The sequence below is a fragment of the Gastrolobium bilobum genome, unplaced genomic scaffold (assembly GCF_033153095.1).
Source record: "Gastrolobium bilobum isolate Gb01-03AN ecotype WA unplaced genomic scaffold, APGP_CSIRO_Gbil_v1 utg16004, whole genome shotgun sequence".
NCBI classification, from domain to species: domain Eukaryota; kingdom Viridiplantae; phylum Streptophyta; class Magnoliopsida; order Fabales; family Fabaceae; genus Gastrolobium; species Gastrolobium bilobum.
In genome coordinates this window covers 83930-110653 of record NW_026895316.1, presented here as the reverse complement: position 1 = coordinate 110653, position 26724 = coordinate 83930, and the positions used below count along the sequence as shown (strand labels likewise).

Genomic DNA, 26724 nt, shown 5'->3' with positions numbered 1-26724 from the left:
AAAAAAAACCGCAAATTTTAATTGGATTGGATCAGTTTTCGGATGGGTTGATGAAAACCGATCCAATCCAAACCGATCCGATATATTAATTATCCTCTACCTACTTGTCATTTCCTCAATCATAGCCCAAAAATTTCTAAACTCAAGACCCATTAACTCATCAACTAAACCCAAGAAAAAACATAGTCACATCTCATCAACTATAGTATTGTTTAATGATATTTTTGTATTTCAATTTTTTTTTTTTACAAAGGCAATATATACGAAATATGTTATTTGCACAATAATCATGAAACTAATTTTAGGATATTCAAAAAATCGAAAACCGATCCAATCCAAACCGAAAAAAATTGGATTGGATCGGATCGGATTTGAAAAAAAAATCTAAACCGAATGGATAATTACATGATCAAACCGAAGGGATTGGATCAGATGAGTTTTGCTTCCAAAACCGATCCAATCCAGACCGCGAACACCCCTAATGAAAACGAGTTTTAAATAGGTGATATATTTTAAGGGAATAACATTTATCCTTTTAAAGGATATAAACTTATATCCTTTTAGATCCTAACCGTTGATTTTCGTCCATCAACGGTTATAATTTATTGGATTAAAATTATTAATTAATTAATAATAAATTTGGCCCATTAAGTTTGGCCCAACAGATTATAACCGTTGATGGACGGAAATTAACAGTTAGGATCTAAAAGGATATAAACATCTATCTTTTAAAAAGATAGATATTTTTCCCATATTTTAAAGGGAAAAAAGGTGATATTTTTATGACAAAACACGATGTTTCTCTCTTTCTCTAGACTCTCTCTCTAAGATGGCCATGGCTTCTTTCTCCAACATTTTTATACACTCTTTCTCTCTTCCTATCCAAAATCATTACTCTTCTCTGTCACTTCACTTTCTATCCGCCTGTTTTCACACCCATTCAAGCAAATAGAAAAAAAGTAACTAAGCAAACATCGAAAATGACAGAAATTTCAAGACATAGAGTGTGCTGGGTCAAGCCTTTTGCAGGCATGAATTGTCACGTCTTTTTTAGGCGTGAGTGATATGGTTATCACATCTACATGGAACGTGAGTGGAGACGTCCAATCAAGACACGTCACATAGCAATAGCGGACCTAGAAATTTTTTTTAATGTCTGCACACTTAAAGTAAAAAAGTTTTAAAGAAAATTTTAAATATATTAAAATACAAAAGAATATATATAAAAAAAACTTTAACTTAATATAAAAAAAGTAATCAAGAGTCAACTAAGCTGTTACAATATAACATTTTGGGTTCTCAACAAAAATTACGGGTCTCAATTTAATCTGTTAGGGAAAAAAAGTCTACTTGTGATCCCTCAGAATTCAAAAATAGATCCAGATAATCAAAATCATGATCCTCTGAAATTCAAAAAGATCCACATTAATCTCTCAAAATGACTAATATGGATCTATTTTTGATTTTAAAGGAATCACGAGTCGACTTTTTTTTAAGAGATTAAATTGGATCCTGTGATTTTTGTTCATGAACCAATATATATATATATATATATATATATATATATATATATTTATTTATTTTTTTTCTCTAAAAAATTTGTGTGTGCACTTGCACACACTAAAACCTACATAGGTCTGCCACTGTCACGTAGCAATATACTCGTAAATAGTTTGAAAACAGCAATAAATTCATAATTTTTTATTTAAATTACAATTAATTAATTTTTTTTGCCCATTTAGCACTTATATAATTTTAAAATGAAACAAAGATTACTCTCGGTCCACAATTTTAGGAAATTAAAAAATTCATCAATAAAAGATTGAATGGAAGGAGATTTCAATTAAATAAGAAGTTAATTTTAATATTTAGACAAATTGTAGGTCTATTAATAAGATAAAGATTCAACAGATAATTCCGGTTGATTACATTCCCGCTTTCTCTTTCTTTTACTTAATCAGGGATCTAAAGCAAAAAATAATATTTCAAAAAATTTATATTAATAAAAATCAAAGGACTTAAAATTAATAGTTACTTATACTTGATGGATATTGTTTGAAAAAACATTTAAGTAAACTCAAGAAAATAAATTTAATAATTTTAATGAAATTAATTTTGATATTTTTAATTTACAAATTAATGAGCATTAAACCGATCTAGGTCTATTAAAACTTTATTTAATTTTTATTAATTTTGACTTGGCCTATTTTAATACTCCCATTCAATGTTATTAAAATCGGCCCGGACGTTGACTCGATCAAGGTACCGGGTCACTGGTTCAACCGCATGCTCCGATGATTATATGTAAATTTATAATTTATATTAAAAAATTATAAACATACTCAAATAGTTAAAGAAAATAATATAAATTCAAAATATTTTAATATAAAAATAATAAATTATACGTTATTGTACAAATAAAGGATCAAACAAACATGTAATGTTTATGATATTGGTATTTTAGGTTCAGTAAACAACATCTTTAACTATAAATTAAATCAAAATTTCTTACATGGTGCATAACTGAGATAATATTAGTATTGTAGGTATATAAATTATGTAAGTCAATAAATAACATATCACAAAAATATGTTAATCATGATTTTTTTTTTGGAAAACTTTTTTTTTAAATATTTTTTTTAAAACCCGGGCCGTGTCACCGTTTTTCACCAAAATCGACCGGATCAAATATTTTAAAAAATTTATGTGAAAAAAGTCAAAGGACTTAAAATCAATAGTTACTTAAACTTGATGGATATTGTTTGAAAAAACATTTAAGTAAACTCAAGAAAAGAAATTTAATAAATTTAATGAAATTAATTTTGATATTTTAAATTAACAAATTAATGAGCATTAAACCGAGCTAGGTCTATTAAAACTTTATTTAATTTTTATTAATTTTGACTTGGCCTATTTTAATACTCCCATTCAATGTTATTAAAATCGGCCCAGACATTGACTCGATCAAGGTACCGGGTCACTGGTTCAACCGCATGCTCCGATGATTATATGTAAATTTATAATTTATATTAAAAAATTATAAACATACTCAAATAGTTAAAGAAAATAATATAAATTCAAAATATTTTAATATAAAAATAATAAATTATACGTTATTGTACAAATAAAGGATCAAACAAACATGTAATGTTTATGATATTGGTATTTTAGGTTCAGTAAACAACATCTTTAACTATAAATTAAATCAAAATTTCTTACATGGTGCATAACTGAGATAATATTAGTATTGTAGGTATATAAATTATGTAAGTCAATAAATAACATATCACAAAAATATGTTAATCATGATTTTTTTTTTGGAAAACTCTTTTTTTAAATATTTTTTTTAAAACCCGGGCCGTGTCACCGTTTTTCACCAAAATCGACCGGATCACATATTTTAAAAAATTTATGTGAAAAAAATCAAAGGACTTAAAATCAATAGTTACTTAAACTTGATGGATATTGTTTGAAAAAACATTTAAGTAAACTCAAGAAAAGAAATTTAATAAATTTAATGAAATTAATTTTGATATTTTAAATTAACAAATTAATGAGCATTAAACCGAGCTAGGTCTATTAAAACTTTATTTAATTTTTATTAATTTTGACTTGGCCTATTTTAATACTCTCATTCAATGTTATTAAAATCGGCCGAACATTGAACCGATCGAGGTATCGGGTCACTGGTGCAACCGCATGACTCAGTGATTATATGTAAATTTATAATTTATATTAAAAAATTATAAACATACTCAAATAGTTAAAAAAATAATAAATATTTTAAATATTTTAATATAAAAAATAAAAATATACATTATTGTCCAATATAAGATCAAACAAACATATAATGTTTATGATATTTATATTTCAGGTTCAGTAGACGACATCTTTAACTATAAATCAAATCAAAATTTCCTATATGGTGCATAACTGAGATAATATTAGTATTGTAGGTACATAACTTATGTAAGTCAATAGATAATAAATCACAAAAATATGTTAATCGTGATTTTTTTTTGAAAAACTTTTTTTTTGAAATATTTTTTTTTTAAAACCCGGGCCGTGTCACCGTTTTTCACCAAAATCGACCGGATCGCACATTTTAAAAAATTTATTTGAAAAAATCAAAGGACTTAAAATTAATAGTTTCTTAAACTTGATGGATATTGTTTGAAAAAACATTTAAGTAAACTCAAGAAAAGAAATTTAATAATTTTATTGAAATTAATTTTGATATTTTTAATTTACAAATTAATGAGCATTAAACCGAGCTAGGTCTATTAAAACTTTATTTAATTTTTATTAGTTTTGACTTGGTCTATTTTAATACTCTCATTCAATGTTATTAAAACCGTCCCGGACATTGACCCGGTCGAGGTACCGGGTCACTGGTTCAAGCAACCAGTGGGTCACTGATTCAACCGCATAACCCGGTGATTATATATAAATTTATAATTTATATTAAAAAATTATAAACATACTCAAATAGTTAAAAAAAATAATATAAATTCTAAATAATTTAATATAAGAAATAAAAAATTATACATTATTGTCCAATAAAAGATCAAATGAACATATAATTTTTATGATATTCGTATTTCAGGTTCAGTAAACGATATCTTTAACTATAAATCAAATCAAAATTTCCTACACAGTGCATAACTGAGATAATATTAGTATTGCAGGTACATAACTTATGTAAGTCAATAAATAACAGATCACAAAAATATGTTAATCATGATTTTTTTTTGGAAAACTTTTTTTTTTGAAATATTTTTTTTTAAAACCTGGGTCGTGTCACCGTTTTTCACCAAAATCGACCAGATTGCATCGGGTCTGGTACTTGACCGATCCAATGTGATAACCGAATCAATTAGATGACCAATTCACCGGGTTTCGGGTTGACCTAGTCAGTCCGGTCCAATTTTCACAACATTGCTCTCATTATTAAAAAAAAATAAAGAAAGAAACAAAACGACCAAATCAATGTTATTAAACTCGGCCCGGTTATTGACCCGATCGAGGTACTAGGTCACTGGTTCAACCAGTGGGTCACTGGTCAACCGCATGACCCAGTAGGTATATGTAAATCTACAATTTATATTAAAAAAACTATAAATATACTTAAATACTTGTAAAAAAATATACCAATTTCAAATATTTTAATATGAAAATAATAAATTATACATCATTGTCCAACAAAAAATCAATCAAAGATATAATATTTGTGATACTAGAGTTTCGGGTTCAGTAAACGACATCTCTAACTATAAATCAAATCAAAATTTTCTGCATATTGCATAATCAAGATAATATTAGTGGAGGCAGGATCCTTTGACACCGGTGTCAAATTTGAAGTTTGACACCTCATCTTAGAGTCGTTAGATCAAAAAAGATCAACGACACTGATTTGTAAGCATGTGGCATCATTGATCTTTTCTTATCCAACGACTCTCAGATGAGGTGTCAAATTTGAAATTTGACACCGGTGTCAAAGGATCCTACCTCATATTAGTGTTGTAGGTACATAATCTATGTAAGTTAATAAGCTACAAATCACTCAAATATTTAAAAAAAACAAATTATTTGTGTTTGAGAGTAAAAAAAAGAAGACATTAATTTATGAAAATAAATTAGTTTTTTTTTTTATAGATCGGGCCTGGTCAGCGGTTAAACCGATCGGGTCACACCGGTTCTGTAACATGACTGGTTCAATATGAAAATCAAACCAATTACATGATCGGTTCACCAATTTTCAAATCGACCCGGCCGGATCGATCCAGTTTTTATAACATCGATCCAAATTACTCAGTCAGAAGGTATGCTTTCCAGCCGTAAGGGAAACAAAAAGTTAAAATAGTTTGCCCTGTGATGATTCTTGAAGTGCTGAAGCTCATAAATGACAGAAAATACAAGCTATCATAATTGCACACCCACAGGTTTGAACAAATAAAGTGGCAAAGTGGCTATGCTGACTTTCTGTCTTAGTTATATCTCTTCGATAAGTCTAAAAGCCACCGTGCCAAATCATCCAAATCCGAATAATTTGTTAAGTAATTGGTTAACATCACTAATTAGCATAAATTATGAAATTATCTCTATTTCAATAGGTTGTCACTTCTATTGCTGAATATTATTCCTATTAATGAACAAAGGTCTCACTTCATCTTATTCAAAAAAGGAAAAGTTCATAATTGCAAGTAAGTGCTAGATTAAAAAAATAAAAAAATAAACTTCTAAGAAGGGATAATCTTGTTCAGGTAGAAATTAACTTCATATTTAAGTGTGGTGAAACGAAACCTTTAAAAAAAAAAAAAAACATTATCCAAGAGTTATTGATCAGGTGGCGACTTAACTAGATCACGAAAGCTAATGAATTCAATTTCTAAAAGTCACAATTTTTGAAGAGAGTGGAGAGACTCAAACTCAAAATCGGATTAATCAAATCCATTAGAAGGCATAAATAAATAATATTACATGTAATTTCATTCTACTAACTAAAGAGAAAAGCATAAAACAATAATCTTAAAATGAACAATAATCAAAAGCTGAAGGCCGAAAAAAAAAAACAGTAATTAGGTTATTTCTTTCATAATTAAGTGACTTTGGGCTAGGATAACAATTTGGGCTCAGCCCAAGGTAAGCTGTTCCCATGGTAATGCCAAATAGGGTTGGAATCTGGGTAGTAGGTGACAATGACCCATGTGGGATAAAAATAAAATAAATCAGAAGTAAAGATAAGAATAGCTTGGAATTCGTGTGAATCTTATCCATGATAGTTAGATCCACGCCCACAATTTGATGATTCAGCAACCTCGACCACCCTCAACTCTCTTGTCCGCTTTCCATGTTAGGTAGCCCTTGTAATATAAATACTACATTGATCTTCCCATGAAAATCCCTCCATTAATTTTTTTTTTTTCTCTCTACAAAATTAGCAACTAAAGTTATAGTCTTTCTAAAATGTTAGCTATTTTTCACAAGGCTTTTGCTCACCCACCTGAAGAGCTTAACAGTCCTGCATCTTACAATGGTACAAAGAAGCCTAAGGTTCCTGAGGAAACTCTAAGAGAATTTCTTTCCCATCATCCTCATAACACTTTTTCTTTGAGTTTTGGTCATGCTGCTGTTCTGGCTTATGTTCGCCCTGATCAACCTTTCTCTGTTCATCAAAGGTAATTCTCCTTCTTAATTATATCGTTACTTCTTTATTTGCTATAAACAAATATGAAGGAAACCATTCCCTAAATAATAGGCTTTCAATGATTTTATCACTAACATACTCATCTTTTGGATTTAATTTTACTAGAAAATAGCAATGACCATAGAGGTTCTAATATCATGATAAACAACCATATCTACTAACATTCAAGTTGTTAACTGAAAACCCATCAACAGTTTTATATTATTATTTCTTTAACACAGAACAATCTTGCTTTATCTTGATTTCAGGTTGTTTTGTGGGCTTGATGACATATATTGCCTCTTTTTGGGTAGCTTGAACAACCTGTGTTCACTCAAAAAGCAGTATGGTTTGTCAAGGGGTACCAATGAAGCCATGTTTGTGATTGAAGCTTATAAGACACTTCGTGACCGTGGTCCCTACCCAGCAGATCAAGTTGTGAAGGATCTTGATGGTAGCTTTGCCTTTGTTGTCTATGACAGCAAGGTTGGCAGTGTCTTTGCAGCACTGGTAAGTAAGATAAAGCTACATCTCAACCATGTTTCTTTTTGACATTTTCCCAACATCTAGCTTTCTTACATCAACACAATCAATGATGGGTGTTTTCTTTTGCCCATCTTTTACTTTTCAAGTGCTTCTATTTCAAAAAGATGTTAAAACTTTGTTTCAGGGTTCTGATGGTGGAGTGAAACTCTATTGGGGTATTGCAGCTGATGGATCTGTGGTAATATCTGATGATCTAGATGTTATAAAAGAGGGCTGTGCCAAATCCTTTGCTCCCTTCCCAACAGGTACCATTTTGCCACCATTGATTAGAATATATTTTCTGCAAGATTTTTTTAAACATAAAAGAGTCACAATAAAAAGGACGAACCGGAACAGTGGTAAAGTTGTTCTTTCATGACTGAACGGTCATGAGTTTGAATTCAGGAAACAGTCTATTTACAATTATGCAAGGGTAAGGCCGCGTACAAGAATTGCTTCCGTCCCACACTCGCTAGTCAGGTTTAACGGGGAGTGGTTTTTAAAAGAGTCACAGTGCAACTCCCAAGGGTAGCTCAGTTGGCAACTGAGATTCTAAGGGTTTGTTTGAGTCAGATTCAAATCTTGCCTCAAGCAAATTCTTGAAAAATCTTTGAGGGTCAGAGAATGTGCCTTCCTTTTCGAGTGAGGGATTAGTCTCATCCTTCCTCCGGTAACGAAGCTCAATGCACCCGCTATTCTAATAAGGAGCTAGCCTATAAGACCGTACCCCGATGACAAAGTGACCGGAAGAAGTTGAACGGGATACCTGTACCAAAAAAAAAAAAGTCACAATGCTTTAGTTAATACATTGATGGTTGGAAAATTCAAAAAATTCATTTGAAAGAAAGTAATAAAATAATTGTATAGATCTATGCTATGATGAATGACAAGTTTGTTTTGCAATGCAGGGTGTATGTTTCACAGTGAAGGAGGTTTAATGAGCTTTGAGCATCCAATGAACAAGTTGAAGGCAATGCCTAGAATAGACAGTGAAGGGACCATGTGTGGGGCCAACTTCAAAGTTGATAAGTATGCAAGGGTCAACAGTATACCTCGAGTTGGTAGTCAAGCTAATTGGATGGAATGGGACCAACATTAACTTAAAATTTGAAATGTAAAGAAACGTTTTATGGTTGTGTGTTTGTTTAACTTTTCACCTGTATCGTTTTTCATGTTCCCTTATGAATAAAGTGGTATGATATTGGAGTGCAACATGGTGCCATTTATTTGTACTTGTTAGGTGGCAGCGCCACGTTGAATAACGCTAGGTGTCACTCCATAAAGTGTGACATATCACACATACAATCAGAAATTAAAATATATATATATATATATTGACTTGTCGGTTATTTTTTTGAAAAAAAAAATATTAGTAATAGACTCTTACGATTTTGTGGTTTTTATTTGATGGGCAACAAAAATATTTTGTATTTTGTATTTTTTTTGCCAAATTTAATATATAAGGGGGTTGGTGGGATGTGGCAGGTTAAAGGCTTTCCGAACTTGGTGCCTTTGTGAAATTCTCATTTGTATTCAAGCTTTAGATCTATTTAGGAGTTTATTAGCATGTTTGGGAAAACTTATTTTCAAGGAAAATAACTGTTTAGTGCTTATTTGCTTAAAATAAACTAATCCAAATGAAAAAGGAAAATTAAGAACAAGAGTTTAAAAGTAGCATTTGAAAAAAAAAATAGAAAAAAAAACCATTGCAGTTCCATGGCCGGACAAAATTTGTTATGAACCTCCATTTTACTGATATCTTTTTTGGGTGAGGTTATTCGGAATCAACCTCCTTTTATTAACGCCAACACGTACGTTGCTATATTGGAATCGTTAGTAATAGAAAGTGGGTCATGATTGTAAGCCCCCATGAATTGTTATTTTATAACTATTATTATTTCAATTCAAAAAGTTAAGTTGATACGAGTGATTGTATTAATGATGAGGTTTGTATTTATCATTTAACATGACACAAGAAAATTTTTTACACACATAATATTTTGTGGAGTTCACATTTTTTGAAGCAAAAAAAAAAAAATTTATGGACGCAAAACGAATCTCTATAACATTACATAATCACTTTTCTTACAACATAACTCTTATAAAACTCATTAATGATTGTATATTTTTTTAATATAATTACGTGATTGATATGTACATTTAATCTGTAATTCAAGAAACTTCATGTTTCGTGTCCGATAATCTTAGACACTTCAACATGCGTTGCAGAGACCTAAAAAAAAGTTCAAAAATTACGTTGTGTTGCGCTTTTAGTTCTAATTTTAAGATTCGTTCTATTACGATTACCATTTTATTAAGTTTAATATAAATATTTGAGATATCTTATATTTCTTTGCAAAATTGATGAGTATTACAAATTTAACTTTATTTTTTTTGTTAAATTATTGAATATTAAATATAATATATACTATATAAATTAAAATTATTATTTAATATCAAAACATGTGAAATATAACATTTTTCAAAATTAACGTGTCGGAGTGTCGTGTCCCATATCGGTGCAACATATCATTTAATACAAAAGGCATTCTAACATTATTGCTTCATTTTTAATTTTGTATTCAACTAATAAAGGAATAAGCTCTAAGTAACTTCTCTCTGCAGTTCCTCTGTTGAACTTTTTATGAGTTAAGCTCTCCAAATCATGGTTAGATAAGTGGCGGAACCAGGTATATCATCGGTGTGACTCCGGTTCGGGCTAAATTTTAATAAATTATACTTATTATATGTAAGTATATAATTAATTATAATTTAGCCCGAGTTAAAATTAAATTTGGCCCGGGCTACAATTTGTATTTTGATCTTATCTAAAAAATAATATTTTTGGTAAGAGGTTTGGGTAAGTTGTATTAGGTTATGTGTTCAATTTTCACTTGTATTAAAAAAATATTTAATAAAATTATAATTCTTCTTGGTACTGCCTGCTTAGGTGCTCTATATTTAATATAATTTAAATATGGAGGTTATATTTACAAATTTTTTGTTTATAAACTCTTATAAACTACGCTATGTACTTTCGGAAGTACACTAGGTAACACTATGTACTTCCGAGAGTATATATTATAATTTGCAAAAGTTTACAAAAAAAATTTATAAACGGATTCTTTCCCAATTTAAATAGATTATGATACGAACTAACTAAAATTAAAAAAAATAAATACACGTAAAAAAAATTTGACCCGGGCTCAAATTTGAAGCCGGCTCCGCCACTGGGTTAGATTATTAATATATTAGCCTATTCACTCCGGAGTTCACAAAAATGACCATTAAGGCATTAACAAAAATAAATGAAGAGAAGAAAGTCCAGATGTTGACACAAAATTGGCAATGACACTTCGCCGCACGTTTGATTGATTCATTGACACTAGCCATCAAGGTAAAAAAAAAAAGGAGGTAGCAGCTAGCAAAGCATGTAACAAACTCTTCAGAAAAGGGTTTTTTTTTTCAATTTTCTGAGATGTTATTTAACTCCTAGCAATGGCGCTAATGCCCCATGAATGAACATGGATGTTGGAAGCACCACTTAGGCCAAACCAACAAGTTTTTCACTAATCTCCCAGACCTTGCGAGCCTTATCTGCATCACTAGCCTCCTGAGACATCTGGTTTTCAAATGAAGCAGAGTCCTTGTTCCAGCTCCAGTAAACTCCTGATTTTGTTAGGCTCGGATCACTTACAACCTATATAAGAACCAAACATTTCATACAAGAGAAATAAGGATTCTTAAAAAAACAAACACATTTAGCATACAAATTTTATGATCATCTCAAAAGTGTCTCATTGCTATTATTACCTGTGCAAGTCTCTTTCCTGATTCCTCTTCTGAGACAAAGCCTTTGGTTATGTACTTTTGGAATGGAGGGAATAGGAGTCTGAACAAGGGAATGTGCTCTCTAAACAAGCCTGTTGTGGCAATGCAACCCGGGTATAGGGAAGCAAATGTGATTCCAGTTTCCTCATGGTATCTTCTGTGAAATTCTTGCATGATCAGCATGTTGCAGACTTTGCTGTCCTTGTATGCCTTGGCACCATCAAAGTCTCCACCATCTATCATGGATGAAGTGTTTAGCCCAGTCAAACCTCCAGCTAGTCCCCTCAAGTCACCAAGGTTAGCCTTGGGTGGCACATTTCCAGCCAATGTGTTGGTGTTTCCTGTTTAATGCATACAATCATCAGCACCAATATGCAGCCCAAAAATTAAACAATAGAGCTTGGTGCTATAAAGTTTCCGCTATGAGCAGGTCCATATAAGGGATCTATGTAAAGAGCCTTACCTTGCATTTGCAAGAGACTGATTACTTGAATCAAACCTATGACCTCTAGGTTATATAGCAACAACACCAATCTTTGTGCCAATATTCGCCTTCGCAAATATATTTGCGAAAGACCAACTTAAGGACTAAATTTACATCAATCTTAATCGATGATCTCACTTGCATCCGGAGGCTCTTATTTATTTACCATATGAGCTGTTAGATGTAAGTGATATCAACAACTAACCTTGGGTGTAAGAATTGTTATTCTTATACCGACGTAAGAATTATTATTCTTAGATAAGTGTAAGTTGATACTTCCTATGAATAAAAAGGAGGGTTATATTTACAAATTTTTTGTTTACAAACTACACTATGTACTCCCGAAAGTATACTAGGTTACACTATGTACTTCCGGGAGTACATAGTATAATTTGCTAAAATTTGTAAACAAAATTTGTAAACAAATCTTTCCCCGTGATAAAATTGGGATTCAAAATAAAGATGCTAATGAGTTAGACCTGTGATTGAGCCAACAATGATCATCCGTTTTGATGGGTAATCAGATTTGGTCAAGTCCTCAAGCAATAGGCGTGAAAGGAGAAAATGTCCCAAATGGTTTGTGCCAACACTGAGTTCAAAGCCTTCAGCAGTGAATGTAGGTTCCTTAGCAGTAGGGTAGTAAACTGCAGCATTGCAAACCAGCACATCCAGTGGCATCCCTGATCGCCTGAAGTTATCTACAAATTGATGGACACTGTCAAGAGAGGCAAGGTCTAAATGGATAATGGTGTAGTTTTCCTTAGCAATGCCAGCAGATTTTGCAGCTCTTTCAGCTTTGAGGAAATCCCTACAAGCCATTATTACATGCCATTTTCCTGTCTCGGCCAAAGCCTTAGCAGTGGCCAGGCCCAATCCAGAGGAAGCCCCAGTTATCACAGCATTGCCCTTCCTCAAAGTTTTCTTGCCTCCTGGTGCTGCCTTCATCACTGCTGGGGTTGTAGTAGCCATTGTCTGGGCCCTTACAAAACCAACTTTTTGTTTGAATTCCCTCTGATTGAGAGGGGAAAATAAACAAATTAGATTATGCTTGCATTTTGACCAAGTACTAGTATTATACATGAGAAGCCCTCACATCATGCAAAGTTCCAAATAAAAAGAATGCAAACAAGTCAAATATCATAATGGAATTAATTATCCTCTTAAATAAGTAGATACTATTTAATGGAAAAATGGGAATAAGATATATATATATAGGTAAAATCATTTCTCAATCGCTTTACATACAACAACGACATATGTATGGTTATGATTTCCCACATTTAATGTGTTCATCTTGTATAGTTATGATTCCCCGCATTTAATACTTTCACGTATATTTATATATATATATATATATATATATATATATATATATATATATAGTAAGTATTTGATTACTGCATGTACAACAGCTGCAGAAATGTAAACCCCGTATATATGGGTTTGTTTTTTTCTGCAGTTAATGCAGATAAGTTATCTGCAGTAAGCCCAATACGACGTCGTTTTGGGGCAGAAATCATGGTGTTTTTGTAATTTTAATTTATTTAAGGATTATTATAGTCTTTAAAATTATAATTTTTTAATATTTCAATCCCAAAACGACGTCGTTTTGAGAGTAAATGCAGATAACTTATTTGCAGTGCAGAAATTTCTCTCTCTCTATATATATATATGCTGCAGTTACCTTGCATGTCAATGCCGAAGAGCTGAAGTCAGTTTTCAGAGTATCTGACAATGAAAGGCCAAAAAGAGTGGTTCCCCTGAGAGATACACTAGACTTTCCCTGCAAACACATAAAGGCATATATACCATAACTTTAATTCAGTTTCTCTCTTTGAAAAGTGTATCAGAAGAAGCAGAAAAGAAGACATGAAGAAGATGTGTTCATGTGAGAATTTTGAAGAAAACCTCTTTAGGAATGCAGAAAGATGCAGGAACCAAGGAAGCAGCCTGGAGAGCCATTGAAACTTGGGGAAGGAAAAAAATTGTAAATTGGGTCTTTTGTTTTACAATATTTAACTTAGCAAGCTAAGCTAGTTGGTTGAAGTGGGAATGTCAGATGTGTATCAAAAGTGTGTATTTGTAACGAATTTATATAATGTAGTGTTTCTTAGGATATGAAAGGATAAGAAGATAGTTTGCAGCATGTGCACCTGCTAGGTCACTTCAAACCAACCAATGAGGTTCTAAGTTTTAGATTTCTTATGATATTTTTATTTACTTTGTTCTTGAAGTTAGGAAAGAAGGGATATTTTGATCCATTGCAGACCCCAATAGCAGGTATGAGATGATGGGAGTATCAGTGCTGAAAGGGATTGGGGAATGGAGGTACATTTCGAGTAGCAGGTAAGAAAGACAAGCCTTCTTTTGTCAGCTTCGTAGATAGTAAGGATGTATATGCTCATATGTTGGCAAAGATACAAGTAATTATGGAAAATCCTGTCGCTGTCCGTGCTTGTTGAAGTGGTGTTCAAGGGCCTAGCCATGTCAAAAACCAATTAGCATAAAGGGCTTTAGTGAGTTTGGGCCTGACCATAAGCAACATCAAAGTTGGTCTTGGGTTAAGCCTCGGAAGCTGCACTTGGTACTATTTATGACCATGACTAGTAATTTTCTTGTAATTCCCAAAGAATTGAACAATCAAGTGATGTCAACTCTACTAAACATGAACTTTATCAATTGAATAGTCCAAATGAGTTGTGATCAGTGAACTGAAGAACCCTCAATTGCAGGAAGCATACACAAAATTTAACAGTCTAGGCATTTGTTATGCCAGCATATTTGCGTTGATATGTAAGATTTTCCTATATTTTTTGAATTTTTGCATTGGGAATTTCGGGTACTAAGTGAATGTGCCATACTTCGAATCCAAGCTAGACAATTTTTCAGCATCACTGTGTTGATGCCCCTAACGCACTAATCATAAAATTTTGAATCATTTATCGGCAAAGAGGACACCAGATTAAACAGCATACTGAAGGAGATTATTTATTGTGAACCGAGATTATCATGTTTTAGGTGATCCCTTAGTGTAAATAGAAGGGTAAAATTGAAAAAGAGAGAAAATAACAGAGATAAAAAGAGAAAAAAAAAAAATGATGTAAGAGAATGCACCAAAAGATTCAGTGATCCTGAACTATATTAAATATTTCCATACTCGCACGATCAATCGCATAGGAAACTGAGCCCGTTCAGCAAGGAAAATGAAATTATATATTAGATTCCTGTTTTCATCTATCTTATCAATAGCCCTCTGAAGTCGTTAACTGTTAACTTTGTAGAATGAACAAGGCCCTAGTCAAACTAGCACTTGTAGCTATGCTGTTTTATTGTAAACAATTCCAACGTAAGAGAATGAATTACAGAACAAGACTATATTAACAAATGTAAAAGAATCATCATTTGTAATCCAACAAGCTTTTCCCATTCTCATTAATCTACATTTCCCCATTACATAAACCCATCGATTTCCAAATTCCCGGTGTACCTTTTTCTTTTCTTTTTTGTTTACAGTTTCTGTTTTTCATTTGAATTCTTTTTTGTGCCCCTCAAATGCCTGATCAGAATGGCAACCAATCTCTTCATCCGACAAGCAAAAGAATAAGGATAAAAATGGAACAATCCCTATTAGTATCTCACACAACATCTCTCTGTACAAATTTTCACCAACTAAGGAAGAAAATGAAGTCCAACCACCCCCAATTGCATCCCCCTTTATCTTCTACTGAGCTGATATATTCAACTCATTCTCCCATGCTCATTGGCATGTATTTCGATAATCTCTTATATACCAAGTGGCAATCCAAAATTTTGGAAAGTTTTAATTTCCCCTTTAAGGCCGCAAGTTAAAATCACCATACCCCAGGCTGACATATTCTGATACACCCCATTTGATAAATCCACACTGACACGAGTGCTTCGGTTTCTTGCAGTAAATTTTTTTTCCTCTGGCCATGTTGCAGAAATTCTATCAATAAAATAACTATCAGTTGCACTTGCAATAGTTCCATGAAGTTGACTATTGTTGCAACCTAAAGCAGATTGTGAACCCTCAGTGCCAAAATTCTCCTCTACGGGAGTAGGAGGATGATTGGCTGATGAGACCTCATCATCAAGCTCAGTTTGTTCTCCTGAAAATGCATTATGCATCTCCCATGCATCATCCATACCAGGCCAAGGAATGGCCATTGACACATCTTTACAGTGAAAATACTCATATGAACTTGTGACAGTGACACCTTTGGTCCTGTTAGGTCTGCAATCAGCTTCATTTTTCCAGATGTATACATAAGAATCCTCACTTGCTGAGACAACATATTTACCATCTGCTGCGAGGCAGGCTGAAATTTGGCTATTTGCATTTCGAAATCCTGCATAAAACTTGTATCATTTTACTCTGCAATGGGAACCACAATGGAAAAGAAAAAAAATGCAAATAGCAAAGAACATAGCAAAACTGGAGACCTATTCCCATTCCATCAAAAGAATTAGAACTACAAAGAACATAACTTTTTTTTCTCATATCATTCAAAGTTTGGTGTCTTTCTGTCCCTACAATCATCATCATCAACATCATATTATCCAAAACCGGTTGGGTTCAGCAATTTACTAAAATAACAAAAATGATTTCTATTCCAAAACAAAAAGTGTACATATAAATATGGACACACACTTTTTGGTCATTTCTCATGATTTTTGTCAGGAGACGTTCTGACATGTTTCAGAGAACTATCGCCTCAAGAACAATTTTATCGTTGGCAATAGTAAAAATTCTTATACGGTACCTAACAATGATTATATACACATTGATGGAAAGTTATAATCAAGTAATGTAAATTTCATGTCAATATAGAGTAATGTAAATGGCTTTTGGACTGTACCATGGTCTTTTAGAAGAAAAAAAAATACTTAATTCAATTTTGAAACATTTATCCAAACTAATGAGATCAAACTCGCATGTTGACCACAAGGGATAAGTCTCGCATGTCAACTATGCAAGACTTAGTGATAGCATAGAAGTCTTGCACGATAAACGTACCAGACATTAAGGAACTCTTTAAGTCCCGTACGTTTGCCATGCAAGACCTCTACGCTAGCACTTGTGCCATACAACCAACATGCAAAATAACCATATTAATCTGGAATATCTTTTGAAAAATGAATTCAATAAGCATTGAATTTGGTCAAATGCATTGGCATGATCGATAAATCCACAAGAATTAGGAGCATAGTAACAGATTCTTGTCTCCATCAAGAGAAACAATAGATTAATCCTTTTTCATAAATAGTATACGTAGATATAGTTATATAAAAAAATTCTCCAAAGCGCCCCATCCCTAGAACATTTGACATTCACAATTTAAAAAAAATATAAGAACTTAGCAGAAAATACATAGGGCCCACAAATAAAGACAAATACCCCACCCCCCTTCTTTTCTCTTGGCCAAAAAAATTCTAGGCCAAAAAAAAACCTTATTCGGATGAAAGTTTACAGAATGGTGTATTACTGTATTATGGTATCTTCAATAAAATTGAGTTGATATATAACTAATTTTTACCTACCTTTAAACTTATGAGCCAGATTAACACCTTCAACAACCCGAATCCGTGAATCAGAAGATGTGACGAGTACTTCTGAAGAACTTCCTGGGACAAACTGTTCATAAAAGTCAGTAGGAAAACAAGCATAAGCAATTTTACTATTCAAAGCAAATCTACAGCAGTTGTAAGCCATCGATTTTTGCCATTATTTTTTTTTTTCCTTTTTAACCTTTGGACAGGGAACATCTCATAAGCCCAGTAGTTAATCCATTAAATACCTGGAAGCCAGTAATTTTCTTGTGATTTGATTTTTTTTTCCTGTTCTGCAAATTTATCTTACTTTTCTGTTGAAACTTATTTTCTGAAAGAAAAAAAAAATATTAATAATAATAAAATTAATAATAATCAGTAGCCCGCAATCATCAGAATAGAGTATTAATTATATATATAGTTGAATAGTCTCACTGACAATACCAGATGTATTATATAAATGGCAGCTACCCTTATATGAGCCAACTAGTGCGCCCTGCAGAAACCAGAACATTTCATTGAGCTGGAACTTAAAAATCAAAACTTGTTAATGTTGAAAAAGATGCACATCAATGTAGAACCAACCTGACCATCAGGCGTATAACAAGCAGCAGTGACCATCTCATGCAGATCAGTCCAATCAACAACTTGTCGATCAGGAATGCTCCATATGCGAACCTTAGCATCCAAAGATCCACTAATGAAGTATCTATCATCAACAGGATTAAACTGTATGCACGTTACTGTGCCAAACAGAAAACAAATTGAATTAAAAGGCATAAATAGCAAGGGGGGAAAAAGGAAATAAGAGAGAGAAAGAGGGGGGGCGGGGGGGATAGGTTCAGAGCAGAATTGCTTTCATTGTAAATTTAACTAACCACTCAATAACTGTGAAAGAACTCTTATATAATCAGTCCTATACGCAGCAACAACAATTATTGATAAAACTATGCCTGTGGACATTAATGTAGTTGGCCCTGATCCTCACAGAAGGGCTGACAGGGTCTTGAATTAGATTGGATAAGGATGGGTCAAACTAGAAATCTAATTCAAATTTTACTTGCGCAAGGGGCAGAAGAAAGTCACAAACTTCTCACACCAATGCATAAAAGTACGTTAGTGCTCCGCCATTTATTCAATATTATTATTGACCCTGAAGGAATGGACAACATGAAATCTACTCAATAGGGAAAAGCAAAGATGAGAGCATTGCAAGATGTAATAGCTGCATTTACTCACCATAGTCACCGTGTGAAAAAATTTTCAAACAAGACTTGCGAGACAAATGCCACAGCCGCACTGTTTTGTCCATCGAAGATGAGAGCAAGTGCTGAGCAAAACGGAGGAAAGAATATTTAAGATGATCCAAGTGCATACATGATTTAGTTTACATTTCTAAAACGCACTGCAGTACTGCACATATGCATGACAAATATTTCAATTTTAAAGATCATACAAAAAGACAACAATCAAGAAAGTCTCTAAATCAATAAACAGATGAACCCCCATGTGAGCTTTTCAAAGACATCTACTAAGCTTGCAATAATATCTGTCTCTAAAGTTGATTTTTCGCATCTCTCACTCGAAAAGATGCTCAAACCCAGTAGTGTTACTATATCCATAAAGTTTGACTTCGATATGGATGTAAAGTGTTATAACAATGTGGGGAATTAGGCAAATTAAAAAACCGATGAAAAACTGTTTAAATTCAAAATGGCTTCAAAAATTAATATAAATTAGAACAAGCTTCAAATTTTCTTTAATTTGTCTAATAATATTTAGAAATTTGGACAAATAATGTATAATGTGTAATTCCTTTTTATCCATAATTTAAAATCCTTTAGCAAGGATTGCTTCATTTCGATAAACGCTTGTTTGAATTTCTAAATTCTGGGAATATTATGCAAGGATTTTAAGGCAAAATATGAGGAATTTCAAATTACTTTTGAGACAATTTTTTTCAAATATCTCAAAATTTTATTGCTCCTCACTCACAGATCATACTTCAAAGCTTGGTCACTCAACTTCTTCTCTGCTCAAGCCTAACGGCAGTTCCTCCAAGATGATAAAGGGTGTGGACTGCGAGCAGCAAGCTCGATGACAGCAATTCCTCAGTGAGGTTCCTGTGCATTGTGGCAAATTCACTCATACTGAGGGGAAAAGTCCTCAACTCCTGCCTTGGCACCGCTGATACCAAGTACAATCAATGTTTAGTTCTTTCATGAGTGTTTCAATTGCTGTTCTGACTTCTACAGCAGAGAATACCCAGATGCAATATTGTATATATTCTGTGATTCTAATTACTATGATTTAAAATTATGTGAAATTTGAAAATACTTAAAATTAGGTTTTGAACTAGGCCAACAATAAAATATTTTGTAGATGTAAACAATTCATTTTTAAATTTTCAAATAAGTTAGAAAGATAGAGAAGGGGAGAAATGCAGCAATTTTTCATTTGAAAAAATATAAGGTCAAATAGACGGAAACTTACTATCTTATTTTATCTGAATCAGTTTTAACAAATAAGAAATGTTTTTTAAAATTTGAGTAAACACGGGATTTTGAACCCAGCATAGTGTACCTAGTTATCCGGTTTTTGAAGTTTAGCATACACCCCCTAAAACTTACATAGGGAGTAGTAATAAATTATTGAAGGGAAAAGTTCACCAATGCCCCTGTGGTTTACTCTAGAATCACTTATGTCCTTATGATTTTTTTTTATCACATATGCCTCTGTGGTTTGTAAAAGGATATGCTTTTTATCACATATGCCCCTCTTGTTTTTTATTTTTTACAAAGCACAGGGGCATATGTGATAAAAAAAAAAATCACAGGGGCATAGATAATTCTGAAACAAACCACATAGGCATTGATGAACTTTTCCCTAAATTGAACTAATGTTAAGGGGAATAGATCATCTTATGTCTTATTCAACATGACTAGGTTATTGGGGATGATCTCAGTCAAGATAAATCCACAACAACAATAGATGATAGAGAAAACGCATTAGAATAAAGAGTGACGAAAGAATAACCATTGATTCGTCTATAGCTATTTAGGTCATGTAATATGACCTGATCATGTTAAATGAGAGATAAGAGGATCATTCTAGATGTTAAGCTTAAAGCAACATAAATGGAACAGCTAAAGGCACCTTAAGCAAGTTCCTGACCTGAATATTCTTTGTGTCTTTTATGCAGCAAAGTTTTGTTCTTTGACCATATAGCCACTATCTCTACATCTATTTTTACTATTGTAATTTCTAGAAAATTTGGATATATCCATAGAATGTTTCACTATAAAAAACAATCATCAACAAATCTAGTTATCAATAGTGCCACAATTAAATGCTATTGCGCTACTGTATCACATTGCAGCTGGTGCTGCAACTCGACGCTACACCACGCAATGGTCCATGGTAGCATTGTGGCCAATCGCAGCGCTACAGCAAAGGGGCATAAGATTCTAGTTTTACCCTCGATTTAAAGTGCCAACAATAATATTTTAGGGGTTAAATAGCCTTTTAACCCGTTACGATCCGGTTGCAAGGTATGAGGCTTGGAGTCTGATACGAATTGAGATAGAAGAAACACAATTTAAATTGAATAAGACTTCTATATTAATATTTCTCAATAAACTCAGAAAACTTTACAAAATTTCTCCATAGTACTGCTATGGCTCAGAGTTTCATAAAAAGAAAATAACAATAAAATGCAACAGCTCAGGGACCTTCGAGATGCCCAGTGAATCTCCCAGAATTCCTCTTTTACTAGTGACCTCCAAGGTGCCTTCCTCACACCTAGCCCACGCCTACTTATCTCCCAACAATAACTAACTTGCATCGTGTGTGCCTTGTAACAGAATAGCTGACTCATCACTAACAGCTTAAGTGGATGCATCCCAACGTTTCCTATTTTTATCTCTCACATACACCTTGCTCATTTGGGCTTTACGTAATTGAGCTCTATCAGAGTCCCACATTGGAAACATAAGGTTTTGATGTAGAGTTTATATGGACTTTGGGCTCTCCTACCTTACAAGCTAGCTTTTGAGGTGAGGTTTCCCCAAGGTTTGTATCAAATGGTGTTAGAGCTTCCACCATGTCTCTCAGTTGCAATCGAGCAGCACGATTGATGATGATGGCATTGCAGTGATCACCCAGAGCTAGTAACAAACTAGTGCCAAGCCGGGCCGCATGGGCACCAGGGATGCAGAGCATGGTGGGATATTACGATCTGGTTGCAAGGTATAGGACTTGGAATCCCACATTGGAAACATAAGGTTCTGGTGTGGGGTTTATATAGACTTTGGGCTCTCCTACCTTACAAGCTAGCTTTTGAGGTGAGGTTCTCCCAAGATTCGTATCATAACCCAATTTTTATTTTGAACCCCACACTCGCTCTAGTGTCAACCTAAACCTCCCTTTCTCTGTCGTCTCTCTGCGACCAGTAGCACCACCGACCAATACCATCTTCCATTTTTGGCAACCAGCTTCTCTCAATTCCAAACATTTTGGGTTGGTTCTTTGACAGTGTTTAATATGCAAGAGAGGTTTATTTTGGGTGGGTTCCTTGGGTTTAGATACAATAAAATAATGACCCGATTCATAGCATCTTTGGATTCTATAACACGGTTTATTTGTCTTTAGTTTAAAGTTTTAATTATGTGCGTAGGATTTTGCTATTGCATGCTACTGCTATCTGCTAGTGCTATAGCGTTTTCAGGGGTCAGCTACTTGTGGCCGCTACCAGCATTTGATAACTACGTCAACAGATACCTCTCTACAAGTTACCTCTCTAAAGAAGGCCTAAAATAACAATGCAACTCTAGAAAAATAAATCATTGTAGATCTATTAAAATAAAAACAAAAATATAAATTGTAAATTCAATATCAATATACAAGTAGGGGGGGGGGGAGATCCAGAAATCTTCTCCCAGAGACAGAACTTAATCTACATGTTCCGACATTTCATATTTTGATATTATGACTACGATAAGTAATCCTAAGTCTTTAATAGTTGCAAAATTACCAGTGATCTAGTAGCTCGTGCAAAAATATCTTCCCTGATATAATAACCAGAACAAACTAAACAAAAATAGTCTCAGCCATTCAAATTACAAAACCTTTATTGCATTAACTACAAATTCAACAAAACAGAAAGTTTTAACAGTAAATATTATATTCTAGTGCAACTTAAAATCCATATTTTGTCACACGATACCTATTCAGCCAAATGAAGATAAGATTATAGATCTATTAACAACCAAGCCTTAACCCACCAGCTGAGAACAGCTAAATGGGTCAATGGATGCCATTGTGCTCCATCATTTAGAGCAATACCTTTTTTAATGGTTGCTAATGTTTTCGTAGGCGTTACTACACCCCTTATAATCAAACTATGTTCCATTAGATCTACTTTTCTCACTAGGGCCTCCATTAGTCTTTTTCTCACATGCCCAACACATCTTAGGCATATTTCTGTCATCTTCTCCTCATAGATGCTACTCTCCGAAACAGTCATATTTTAATCACTTATAATGAATACTGAATCTTTATGCTATCAGATAAGTATAAAACTCCAGCTGTTTATTGTAAGTTCATTTATCTTTTATCGGGACAATATAGAAAAATTAATAACAATTTTAATGAGTGTATTGAACACAAGTAATGCCACTGTAAGAGTGGATAATAATAAACTTTACAAGTATATTCAAACATTGAACACGCCAGTCGAATTACAGTATAACACCTATCTTCAAAATAGTAGCTAACCTGAGACTTGGACCAAGATAGGTCAAGCACATCATGGAGATGACCCTTAAAGGAGCAAAAGGGTTTTTCAGTGAGTGCAAACACAGTTTCCGGCACCAATAATTGGTCCAAGCTCAATGACTTTCTGCTAACAGACGATCTCCCCCTTTTCTTCTCTGGATTATTGTCCATGCCAGGGGACAGCAGAGCCGGTTCCGAAGATCCATTCACAACAAACAACATATTCATATTCCCATCTTCTGGTTTCTCCATCAGCAGCAGCTCACCCTTCCTCTCCGACTCCACTACCTGCCAAACATGGATAACACAATCCTCACCTGCACTAGCAAGATACTTCCCATCCAAGCTAAACTTAATGCTCCAAATGGATCCATCATGAGCCTGTATCTCCTGGCTCTTATAAAGCCCTGTAAGCTCTTTACATGACTTCCCATATTGCCTAACCCTCACTCTCTCAGGCCCATGAAATGAACCATCCTGGCTATCATCTGTGGCAGAGCTCGACCTCCGGCCACCCTTCTCCAAGGATGAGGTATCCCTCTCATCGCCACTCCGCCTCTCCTTATGACCTGCCATGACACTTGCAACACTCTTTATACTCTTTAACCAACTCCCTCTCTTCTTCACCTTGCAACCATCACCATCACCACAACCACCACCACCAACACCGCCATTCACATTCAAATCAACACCATCCCCATTACCCTTCTCCACATTCTGCCTCCGCATTAGCTCTTTAACAATTGGGGAGTGCCCTACGGTCATCTCAAATTCCTCCATAGTCAAATGCTTCCCAGTTCCCACTTCCTTGAGCTTGTTCCACATACCGTCTTCCCTAACCTCCTTCACCACAAACTCCTTCCCATTATCCAGATCTCTTATCGTGCACGCTTGTTCATCGACCCTGTCCAAACCCTCCTCCACTGAATCAGCTCCAATTCCACCATTTCCGTACACCCTTTTGCAAATTTTCCCCGAAGGTGGCTTATTCAGGGAAGTAGAACCCGCAACAATTACGGACCCACCATTGCCATTGACACCGTTATTTACAAGCGAACCGGTCTCACTCTCCGGTTCGACCGAACGAATAGAAAGAAGAATCGAAGACCCACAAAAACAAGGACCACAACATGTGCAAGACTTGTAACAATGATCGCCGCGATGCGCCGCGCCGTCGTATTTCGATCGGGATATCCCGGCCGCAACGGAGGCGCAACCAGAAGTGTCGGTGCGCCTCAGGTGGTGGTGATGAGAAGAGACAGATCCGGCGATTGCGAAGGCGGAAGGCGGTTCGGCGAGGCCGAACTGGTGGAGGAGGCGGGTGCGGCGTTCGGAGACAGAGGAGGGTTCGGAGATCCATACATCGTACTTGCACATGGTGGCGAAGGGGAATTGGAGCAGGACATGAGTAGGAGAGTTTGGATTGGAGGTGTCGTTTTTTATGTTGTCGGTGTCGTTTTTGGGAGTGGTGTTGCCGTCGTCGGAGGTGGAGGTGGAACAGGAGGAGGAGGAGAGTAAGCGGTCGTTGGAGTCGTAGAAACAATAATGTTCGTCGTCGTCGTTTTGTTCGTGGTTCTTTACGACGGCTTTGGTCATGGCTTATGAGGCATTCGCATTCCCATATGGATCGGGTCAAGAATCGGATCTTAGTTCACAGTTTTGAGGTGTTGGAACTCAGATCCAATGACGCATTGAGAATGAGAGAGATTGGGAACGGAGCCCTATGCTGTGTGTGTTGTGTGTAGTTGGGGTTCTGCAGTGTTTTTTATGTAGTGACTAGAGAGAGAAAGTGCGTTTACGCAGAGAGAGAGAGAACTGGAAGCTTTTTCTTTTTCTTTTTTCTTTTTCAAATAGATGAGAAGCACATGGGCAAATTTCTTTTGGATTTTAGGAATGAGATCAAAATAAGGGGAATTTAGCTCAAACTTTTGCGATATGGTAATTATTATAGTTAAATTAAGGGGTGTTTGGTTTAAGAGAAAAAAAAAATTCATCAGAAAAATACAATTATTAGAAATATTGTTAGAAAGTGATTTTAGTAGGAAAATTTGAAAAAAATTGTTTGGTACGTTGAAATATTACCGGAGAAATTTGATTAAATTTTCTGAGTGTACGCTTGGTTGAAGGTAAAATATTGATGAAAAAATTGATTAAAAATAATAAAATACTTTTTTTTTTTTTTTTTTTTTACTTTTTGAACGTGAATTAGGACATTTCTACCAACGTCAAATAAACAAGTTTTTATCTGAATTAATTATTTGGGTATATAGAACCTGAAGTCTAAGATGAACTCTTTCTCTTTGATCCATTAATGTTGCAGTATTCAATTATAACAACACAAGACACAATGTGTTCAAATTGAGCGCTACACAATTCCAGAACTGCAGCTTCCCTCCATCAAACAATTCACTTTCAACCGAAAACGATGTTATTCAACTGAAACTCGAAGGGAAAAAATAGTACGCTTGTGGCGTTGCAAACCAGATCATCAAATGAAGCTTGTCATCAATGTTGTATCCGAAGGTCCTGCACCTGCTCCTTCTTCTGCTGTTGTTTCTTCTCTATCTGGGGCACTGGCGGACCCACTTGCGGTCATAAACTTTTTGATTTTAGTTTTTTTTTAGGTTCTTATTTGTCTCTTGGTTTAATATATATATATATATATATATATTAAGAGTAAATACTCTTTTAAGTCCTTAACAAAAAATATGGTCCCCATTTTAGTCCTTTACAAAAAAAAATTAATCTCGAGATCCCTAAAAAATTTAAAGTGGATCAATTTAATTAAAATCTTAATTCCTCACAAATTCAAAAAAGACCTACATCAGTACCACAAAAAGACCAAAGTGGATCCACTTTGAATTTCATAGGGACCAGTTTATAATGGACTAAAGTGGGGACCGAATTTTTTTTAGAGACCAAAAAAGATATTTATTCTTATATTAGTTAGCAACGCAAATTGTTTAGAGAGAAAACTTATTCTTCCTCCCTGTCACGTACATATTCTCACGCTCTCTTTGTCTTTTGTTTCCTTTTTCATTTTTATAAAAAAAGATGATTGATTGCATGTCTAACATTCTCAAATAAGTTAATATCTAGAGACGAGGCCTTCACTGTGATTTTGCTTGCCTTCTATACAGGTAATATTGACTTTTTTATTCACCACTATAAAATAGAATGATGATGTATGGATATACTGAAGTATATTCTCATATTTGTTTTGGAGGATTGGTAAGATTTAGGGAGGGAAATAATTGGTCAAACTATTGTCTGCAGCTTGTTATGGAAGCAACTAGATTATGAGTGGGTTCAAGCGTTGATTTAAATTTTTTTTTACAAACAAACAAAAAAT

At 34.0% G+C, this 26724-nt stretch overlaps 3 protein-coding genes across 3 annotated transcripts; 1 reads left to right on the top strand and 2 right to left on the bottom strand.

The window, feature by feature from the left end:
* Positions 1-6791: 6791 nt before the first annotated feature.
* Positions 6792-9040, top strand: LOC133305321 (stem-specific protein TSJT1-like). Its single transcript, XM_061505502.1, has 4 exons — positions 6792-7178; positions 7456-7696; positions 7857-7977; positions 8620-9040. Exons 1-4 carry the CDS (start codon positions 6967-6969, stop codon positions 8808-8810), a joined length of 765 nt encoding a protein of 254 aa, XP_061361486.1. The 5' UTR covers positions 6792-6966; the 3' UTR covers positions 8811-9040.
* A 2215-nt stretch (positions 9041-11255) lies between these two features.
* LOC133305330 (protochlorophyllide reductase, chloroplastic-like) lies at positions 11256-13990 on the bottom strand. The gene is made up of 5 exons (XM_061505514.1): positions 13935-13990; positions 13711-13809; positions 12506-13037; positions 11525-11883; positions 11256-11411 (listed from the first exon to the last, which is right to left on the bottom strand). Exons 1-5 carry the CDS (start codon positions 13986-13988, stop codon positions 11256-11258), a joined length of 1200 nt encoding a protein of 399 aa, XP_061361498.1. The 5' UTR covers positions 13989-13990.
* Positions 13991-15351: 1361 nt separating this feature from the next.
* LOC133305313 (uncharacterized) lies at positions 15352-25140 on the bottom strand. The gene is made up of 7 exons (XM_061505490.1): positions 23373-25140; positions 18837-18927; positions 18183-18340; positions 18042-18093; positions 17846-17928; positions 17589-17682; positions 15352-16396 (listed from the first exon to the last, which is right to left on the bottom strand). Exons 1-7 carry the CDS (start codon positions 24966-24968, stop codon positions 15810-15812), a joined length of 2661 nt encoding a protein of 886 aa, XP_061361474.1. The 5' UTR covers positions 24969-25140; the 3' UTR covers positions 15352-15809.
* Between the last annotated feature and the right edge of the window lie 1584 nt (positions 25141-26724).